This window comes from Ptychodera flava, chromosome 2 (assembly GCF_041260155.1).
Source record: "Ptychodera flava strain L36383 chromosome 2, AS_Pfla_20210202, whole genome shotgun sequence".
Lineage (NCBI taxonomy): Eukaryota > Metazoa > Hemichordata > Enteropneusta > Ptychoderidae > Ptychodera > Ptychodera flava.
Genome location: NC_091929.1, coordinates 13303366 through 13312702, shown reverse-complemented (window position 1 = coordinate 13312702; position 9337 = coordinate 13303366). Strand labels below are relative to the sequence as shown.

The following is a 9337-nucleotide window of genomic DNA, read 5'->3' as shown; positions in this document are numbered from 1 at the left end:
AGTTAGAGTTACCTCAAATCAACTATGCCAGTTATAATGGCAAACCTTACCAGTACACGTATGGTGTAAATGGGGATGTTAGTGAAGTAAGTATAAGTAATTCACCATGAGTTTTATCTTTCAGAGTAAACTCTTCTTACTTCCAAGATTGAAATATATGACCCAGTAAATATTGTGTGTGTATCATAAAACCAAACTAACGCGATTGGTATTGATTTTAAACAATGACCCTACTTTGATTTCACTGTGATGTAAGTGGGACCTCCTAGCAGAAAATATATTGATATTAATATTTTGGTATTTGCACTTATTTTTATTATACATGAATATTAAGGCCCTGCTCCATGCAGTTTTTATTCACTCACTAACATCTAAGGTCGAAACCTTTGTCAGAAGGGCGAAATGCCTTGTAAAGATTTAGTGAGACAGGGGTTTCATTAAGTTTTGAAGTAGGGGGCCATGATGGAAAAGTAGGCGGCTTGCAGCGGCCAGACCACAAAGTGGTCGTCGTCGGGGAAGGGTCTGGGAGGGGGTGTTCCCCCTCCCGACCGAAGGCCGGTAATCCTGAAAAATGAGCTAAAATTCACTTTTTACAGCTCACAGTCACTTGAATTTCTAGTTTTTTCAGGAGAATTATCAGCAGTGTTCCAGGGCAATTTGTGTTCATACTATAAAAGCCATTTTACCTGGGAGATTAGGCCTAAATATGATAATTCATAATTAAAAATGATAAAATGTGGTAATGTTGACGATATTTTGAACAAAGAAAACTGACGTTTTTAGAGCCTCTATGCTTTTGGGAGGTAAACTATAATAATTCATAATTATTAATGATATAAATTTGATATGTAGATGATATTATACAGTGTTACATCTAGACAGGGGGATAGGGGATTCCCCCTCTAGCTCTGTTGAAATGTTGGCACCCCCAATTTATTTGTCAAGGGGGACCACTCCCCCCAATGAAATGGTGCCAGTCACACCTTAGAGGTACAAGTAGAACACATGAACTGGTGAAATGCCCCCCGAAATTTTCTGGTAAAGGGGGAAAATCCCCCTTGTTGATGCCATCCTGGATGAAAAACTCATATTTTAAGCACAGTAAATGAGAAACTTTTCATTAATGTATAATGTTATGCTTAAAATTAAGAACCTTGATGTTTGGTATGGAAATCTGCAGATGAAAAACTTTTATACCACTGGGGAGGTAAAAAGGATAATTTATATAACAATAATGATAAAAATGACAATCATTACCATATTTCGCAAATAGAATAAAAGAATCTCAAGGTTATTTTACTATATGGGTATGCAAAGTAAGAACCTTGATATAGGATATGAAAATTTGTACGTTCGGAAACTCACATTTGGATTTAACCTGACGACCGTTTTTGAAGTGAATTTAGAGGTCTGATTGTATTGTAACCACTCTGGGCGACATTGTTATTGGCGTCGATAGACCTAAAAAGCAGTACATATCATACGTCCAGCTGGTTATATACCTTCACATCTAAGCCTACCGCAGTGCAACGCACGTCGGCTTACTAAAATAAGAACTGTAATCGGGAAGTTTTTTCGTGAGAAAAAAATCAGGTCATTGCCTTCGAAAACAGTTTAAATCCACGTAATTATCCTTCTCTTGTTTCTTGGTCCACTTCAAAACCGAGGATCGTACAGCGAAGCCTGACCTTGCGATCGCTTCCGTCTTCATTTGTTCATCGACCATTTTGAGTTGAGCTAAAAACGGCCGACAGGTGTAGTATGCCCGTTTTCATTGGCGTATATAAAGGTCACCACATAGGAATCAGCAATTCAGGTAGCCAATAGAATCGTCCGTTGCAATTCCGATTTTTATTGAGGCAGTATACGCAAGACCGTGCTGCATCGCAGTACAAGGCGATCGTAGTAGTCGCTCGTCTTCTAAATTTTGTTTCACATAAAAGCCATTAAAAAGTTTGATTACACAGCTTGTGAAACTTGTCCGTATCATTTCAGAAGGTAAAAAATATTTTAGCTATGAAAGAGTTCAAATTTCCGAAAAAGTAGCCGGCGAAATCGTGAGAGTAACCGCCGGCTGCCGGCTCTTAATGAAACCCCTGAGTGTAGAAACTGATTTGCATAAATATCCCGTTTATTTGCTATTATGTTATCTAAAGTTTTTTAAAATCAAAACGTAGAGTCTTCAAGCCGTTAATTTGTCTTTGGAGAACCCTGAATTGAAGTTATGCTTGAAACTCTGAGACCAGGTTTGTGTGATTAGGTTAAAGAGAGATTGAGAGTATGAGAGTTACAGGTCAGTTTTTTAGTCAAAGTCATCTTAATTTGTTGTTTGATTTGATCTTATTAGATTATGAAGGCAGATTTCAAAAACAAGTCATACAAAGCTTGGGGAATGGAAGGCTACCTTGTATCTGAACCGGTCTTTGTTGCAGCGCCCTCTGCTGGTAGCGAAGATGACGGTAAATATTTCACCCGATGTTGGTTAATTTTCTTACCTGTTCGAAGATCCTTACTGTAAGTTTTGACGTAGCTGCATAAAGCAGGTGGTTCGATGCGTTGTGACTTTCGTATTCCTCCAAAAAGGGTTACAATTCATACAGTTGATCGGTTCATCACTGGGGGTTTTGCCTAAACCCATAAGTGTGTGGACCTGTTAACAGATATGGGTTTTGGTGAAATATATCTGTCTAATGAGCAAACTATCAATGGCCACCTGACCTGCCTGTTTTGACCCATGGCCTACAATTATTACAGATACTTTAGATATATTTTTCAGTCTCTGCATAAATTTAGGGTTTTTTTGTCCTAATCCCGGAGCATTCAACCAAATAAATTTCAACTTGCCAATGCTGTCTATTGAAATTTACAAGTTACTAGAATTCAATAGTATTGCGCATTTGGTAACATAGCATTATGTTTCACAAGAGCAATACTTAAAATGTCAACATTCTTTTGGAAGAAAGTCAAGGAAACGTATATATGTACATATATTCAGATTCTGAAGGCAAATAATGAAATATTATAAGAAAATCACGTACACTTCTTGTTCCTTTAAGCATAATTTGAAAGTTACAGACTTGTTTGTCAATATCTATTCGTCCAGTGACAACTTTCTTCAGTAAACAGCAATGGTGCAATATTCTGGAAATTATCACACGACTCAACAAAAATTCAAGTCCGTGAATTTTAGATGTAGACATGTGCACTCAGCTTGTTTCTGGTTAAACTATCGGTGTACAGTATAAAATACAGACGCTTTAAGGTATAACGCACCTCGGAGACAGAGATTCGGACTTTCAAATTTCTACAATTCTTTTCTAATCTCCCACTTGTTGGGGCTCATTATAAAGCTCTGAGAGAAAGAAAACTTTCACCGTCTTAGTTTTTCGAAAATCCAGAATTTAATTTTCCCCTATACAGTTAACACAGAGAAGGAGGCCATTTTGAATTTCAAATATCGTAAAATGTTTGGTAATTTGTTTCGCTTATTCCAAACCTTGCACGGTGACCCCAAATTTTGTTGTTGATTTTGTAAGAGAATGGTTGAAAGTTTCATTGAGGAAAGTTTCAGCAAAAGTTTAAGTCTTTCACTTTCAAGGCGCATTCTACCTAATGTATAAATGTATGTTTTATGCCCGGACTAATTTCAGTTACTTACCTTTAGGTGATATGATTTTCTCGAAATGCTCGACCAAAGGATATCAATTGCATATTGAGGAAAATGCTCAAGCCTTTGAAGGTTACAAAAACAAAAGACCAAAGTCTTGCGGAAATGTATTTCAGAAATTATTAAAAACAAACGACAGATAAGTTCAAGAAATTCTTGAAGCGAGTTCAGAGATCTTGGAACTTATAGAACATACCGTTAAGAAAATACTGCAAGTTTTAACTAAGTATCCAATCATTTTTACAGGTGTGGTCCTGACTGCCCTGCTGAGTGATGATCCGAGTAAGAAGCCACATTCGCTAGGAATTCTGGATGCCAGAGATTTAAAAGAAATCGGACGTGCCGAAATCAACGTCGATATGACAGGCAGTGTCCATGGAATGTTCGTTCGTAACATTTAATTTTAAGGAAAAGATCGGAATGGACCATAACAGGCATTGCTGGAGTACAGTGGGCCCAATGCTACCAATGGTTGTAATACTACTATTCTTAGGGTGTCTGTTTTTAATCAGTAACAGACAACAAATCTCACATTCTCAAATCTCTCTTACTCTAATGCATGGTCACATGGAGGAAATGAATTAAGGATTCAGAAAGCCCTTTTTTCAAACATTTATGCATAAAGCATTTGTTAATAAGGTTATTCACGTGAAACCCTGTCTTTTTAAGTGCATACATGTAAAATGTCCAATTACATTTGCCTATTCATATGCAAATGTGTACCGTGTCAAAAATACATGCTCCTTTAATATCTGTGGAAATGTAATTCCATATACACTTGGTTACAACCTTCATCTTCCACGTACTAAGGCTTAACTTGATTGATTTTATTTGTTCAGTTTACTTACCAAGCTAATCCCAGAGAAGTTATCCCATTTATAAAAATAGAATATATCTGTAACTAATAATTTGAAAAAAGAAACAGTGAATGCAATTTGCAAAGTAAAATGGAAATCAATATCAGCATCTGTGAAAGACAATATGATATCAAGAAATAGTCATTATTGTAAAATGCATTTCATTCAAATCAAAGTTCGCCTGCTCACACGATTCCCTATCAAGAGGTACACACTCACCTTTGATTACAATGGGTGTTGCACAAGCGATGGTGCTGAGAAGGTCAAGGCAGATGTTGATGAAGACCAGTTGAATATTGAATGTAACAATGTTGGTCATACATTTTTGGTTCTGGCGTTTGAAGAAAGCCCTTCGATTGGGTTCATGTTTGAAAAAAAACGGTGCACTACGTACTAGTTACAGCAACTCTGATGAAATGCAAGTCTGAGCGCACAGTTTAACGTGGTTGGCATTACTCATTACATTATACATGTACTTTGGCATTGATTTATGATCGATTTTAGAAAAGCCTTTTATTTTTTCTGTTCCATAAACGAAAGTGTTTGACAGTAGTGATAAATAATACTGACTAACTGATAGGTGCCTTGCCAACGGATGTATTTTTCAGTTAGATAAGAACTGAGTAATTGTGATACGTCGGAAACAAGTGAATGAACGGATTAAACCTGGGAGGTAGGTAGCACACAGATGATGTACCCGGAAAAATCGTAGTTTTTTTATCCCATCGTATTTCTCCCACGAAATGATGCAGAAACGCGGTTTTTTATTTCATTTTTTGAAACTTCTGCTATTTTGGGCTCGAAATATGCATGCGTATTTTAACGACAGGGGACTGTTTCTCGGCTTTTGGAATTGCTGTATGGGAGAGAAAAGATTGCATTCTCTGCGATTTCGTTATTTGGCTACAAAGCTATAAACACAACCAATCATTCCCTCTTAGACCTCCAGGCACAAATAACTTATGAAATAAGCAAAGTTGTGTTGAGGCATATTAATGGTACAGTGAAAATACAAATAGTACTTTAAGAATTTATTCACTCATAGTCATTGAATGTTATCAATGGAAGTATGTGCAACTTACAGTGAGTTTCAATTTTGTGCCACAATTTTGTATGTGAGACAGACACATTGTATTTACTACGTACACAGTCACCGACTCATTGATTAGTGACAGTAAAACAGCATGGGGCAACTCTATATGGACCAATAGATGAACAGTTGATTGCACTTGATCGACAATGTAGCTGTTTTTAGTTAAATTACAGCTGACAGTTAAGAGATATTTGCTGAAACCAAAACTGTGACAGTCTCGCACACAGAGTCGAGGCACCGAATTGAAACCCCCTTCACAGGTCACATATTACATGCCATTGGCAGCCTGCTCTGATTGTACAGCGCTTAAACTCAGCGACAAACATCTGTATAAGACAGTCCTGAAAAATGTGCGTTGTAAAAAAAACTATCGCGGTTGCAAATTTACAACTGTCCATACTATAGTAAAACATGTCCATTAGAATTACAAAACATTACTGGTAATCGTTCATTGATACTCCCTTCCCTAAACAACACATTTTTCATAGTGCTTTCTAAGAGAAAATACAAAATCACAGAGGGTATATTTAACTTCTCTTGTCCGTGCTAGAATATATAGCACAAATTTGTGCATGAATGTGTAATAAACAGTATGCAATACTTTCTACCTTAAGCCTTTAATTACCACTACCTTGCATAAAATTGGAAAGAAAAAAATAATTGAAAACAAGAATTCATATACAGTGTAAATGCTTCGATATTTCTTCGCTTCCATAAAAAATTGAACACTTTTCTGTTAACTGTACGCAATTTGTGACAATTTATGCACTGAGGCTCGTGCATGAAGCTCAGACGCATATAGCGATTAGAAGGATATTAGTGATTTTCTCCTTGCCAATGCAATTAACTTCTAAAACATTCCTAAAACCATAAAATAATAAAACATACGGTCTTTCTAGTTATACATGAAAAACCTTGATGATACGGAATTTGTGATAGATAACAACGAGACAGGTAATTTGAAAATGGCCTGTCTGTTGAAAAAATTACTTTACTTAAAAGTCTCGTCTCTAATCTCGGCCAAAAGTCGGAAATTATTTTCAGCCTCTTGTCAGGCAAGTGACCACCTTGCAAAGGTCTTTACTTCTCCGGACAAATGGAAATAAAATTTTGCCGAATTTTGCTCAAGGTAGAACGCACCTCGAGGACAAATATCTGAGCTTTCAAATTTTATTCATTCTATTCTGATCTACAATTTGTGGGGCTTATTTTAAAGCTCTTGGTGTAAGGAAAGTTTTCACCGTCTTAGTTTTTCAAAAATAGAAATTTTTATTTTTCTAAATAGAGTTAACACAGGGATGGCGGCCATTTTGAATTTCGAATATCGGCAAAAATCTTAGGTAATTTATCTCTCCAGTACCAAGTTTTGCATGGTGACCCCTGACTTGTATAATCAATTTGGTGAGAGAATGGTCGAAAGTTTCATTGAGAGAAGTTTGAGAAAAAGTGTAAGCCTTTCAATTCCGAGGTGCATGCTACCTTAATTATGAAATACGAGCGTTCTTAAACATATGGCTAAGAATTGATAGATTGGTCGGCTGCGCTGGAAAGGGCTTCCACATAATGATGACGCTGACGCGTGCGCGACTCTGGGGACCCTGGTTGAGAAGTGTTCTATACGGCTCAAGAAACATCACGTGCTCTCTGCTCGGAATTTTACAGTCTCGGTGTTCAGCTCGATACAACGGTCGCATCCCACATTCTGCGGCAGCCCTGACGACCAGTTCCGTGTACTCACCTCCTGCGTTGTCCAAATAAAAACCCAGCGCGCCTGGTTTCATTTTATTGAAAATGCTTTTTAGCGAGCGTAGCACCATCTCACGGCGACAGCCACTACCTGCCACCGCGGAGAGCGTCTTCACCATGGTAACCAAATCAGCGTTCTGAACATCAGGCCAGTACTGGGCGGCGAAGTGAGGATTCGCAAAATCGGCGTGATGATAACTTAAATGATTGAGGAGACAGACGCGGCGTTGTGTGTTCGACTGGTAAGTCTGAAAAATCAGATCTGCCGCTCGATCCCAATCAGGACAGCTATCGAGAACAGATGCTAAAACACGTATCTGTCTCCTAACCACCCTTCTTCTGAAATGACCTGGCAGGTACTGATTGCTTACGTTGAATGGGATCCTGATCTGTGTTCCATAGCTGACAGAATGGACTTGCGCACTGCTAGATTGTCTGTCTAGATACCTGTTTTGATAAGTTCCGAATGGAGCTGCTGGTTCAGGAAGGCCGAGTTGAAATTGGGCATTAAGAAATAGCATAAACCCTACGATATCCGTGCCTGGGCCTCCCCCAAGTGCACACACACGGATATCGCCCTTTTCGATGAGACGATCAAGGAGGCAGCGGAAATTTGGAATGGCGCGGTACGTTTCAAGCAGAAATTGTCGCAGCATGTAGGCATGCGAAGCGAAATATCTGTACACGTAGGCACACCGATAAACGGGAGTCAGGAACAGATCGGCCCGCGGGTTTTCTCTCAATTCTCGAGCAGAATACGCGGAGGAAATCTCGACCAGAGCACAACCAATGTCTTGGATTATCCTCTGTTTCTTCCTGCCAAAATTCAGCACTCTTCGTCGTACTCTGCGACGGCCGTGCTCTTCGTACCGAACGTCGAAGTCGCCGTTGACGTTGGTTGCCTCGTCGTTCATTACCTCGTTGACGAGATAATTCACCACGCATCCATTCAACCTGTACAAAGATGGTACATCGTCGGCTTCATCTCGGTCCATAACGTGCTCGTACACTGACCAAGGCGTCAATATTTCATATCCAGGAGCTCCGCTAAGATGATTTGTACATATGTGTTATTTTCTGTAGAAATACCGGCTATTGTGCACTTCCTGGTAGCAATCTATATTTGCTTTCACAAAGCCCTTTCGTTTTGAAAAGGCACTGGTGTACAGTACGCTAAAACCATTGTTCTGGTCCGTACCATTCAGTCTTGCAAACGTGTTCGATATGTGTCCTCCTTCATTTTCGATTATTAACAGGACTGTGGCCGACAACTGTGTCAAAATACTCACCTTTCAGAAATCCTATATCTGAAAAGTCTATCTAACGATTAAAAAGCTTCAGTCAGCGGATGTCTGCTGAAGTACACATTCACCGTTGAACTTTGCGCACAAATAAACCCTTCCTCAAATAGAGCTATTGACACGCTGATAAAACACTCGCAGGCTAAATATATTCACATTACATATAAAGCGTCACGGTGGAGAGCGCCATCGCGATTTGCGTTCAGGTAGAATGCACCTCGGGGACAGATATTTGAACTCTAGATATTTTACAAGTCTTTCCTGATCTACCACACGTGGGAGCTCAATTTAATGCTCTTGGAATAAGAAAAGTTTCACTGCTTAGGTCTTAGTTTTTCGAATCTGAAAATTTTATTTTCCCAATAGATTTAACGCAGAAACGGTGGCAATTTTAAATTTCTAATATCGGTAAATCTTGGGTAATTTGTTTGTTTCTCTTTGTAATTAAATCCTACGGGGTTTTACGGACCAAGGTCGTACGGCGGAAGGGTTTTAACGCCATTCTCTAGTATTGAAATCATAACGGTTTTTACAGATCTATTTTATACAATGGACGGGCTCGAGGAAAAGAAAAAGGGGAATCGTATATTTTGCATACATTTGCATAAATTACACTTCTTTCTTACCTAACTTATAATCTGACTGTCATGCTAAAAGGTGAGACCTCCTATTG

General features: G+C 38.6%; 1 protein-coding gene across 1 annotated transcript; it reads left to right on the top strand.

The window, feature by feature from the left end:
- LOC139115085 (beta,beta-carotene 15,15'-dioxygenase-like) lies at positions 1 to 8449 on the top strand. Its single transcript, XM_070676977.1, has 3 exons — positions 1 to 86; positions 2348 to 2459; positions 3914 to 8449. Exons 2-3 carry the CDS (start codon positions 2351 to 2353, stop codon positions 4066 to 4068), a joined length of 264 nt encoding a protein of 87 aa, XP_070533078.1. The 5' UTR covers positions 1 to 86; positions 2348 to 2350; the 3' UTR covers positions 4069 to 8449.
- The last annotated feature ends 888 nt before the right edge of the window (positions 8450 to 9337 follow it).

What these genes read in the sequence shown, in the direction of transcription:
- LOC139115085 (XM_070676977.1), top strand. Translation starts at nt 2,351, where the DNA reads ATGAAGGCAGATTTCAAAAACAAGTCATACAAAGCTTGGGGAATGGAA. An exon ending in TGCTGGTAGCGAAGATGACG is followed by an intron (nt 2,460 to 3,913) that starts GTAAATATTTCA and finishes TCATTTTTACAG; the next exon opens with GTGTGGTCCTGACTGCCCTG.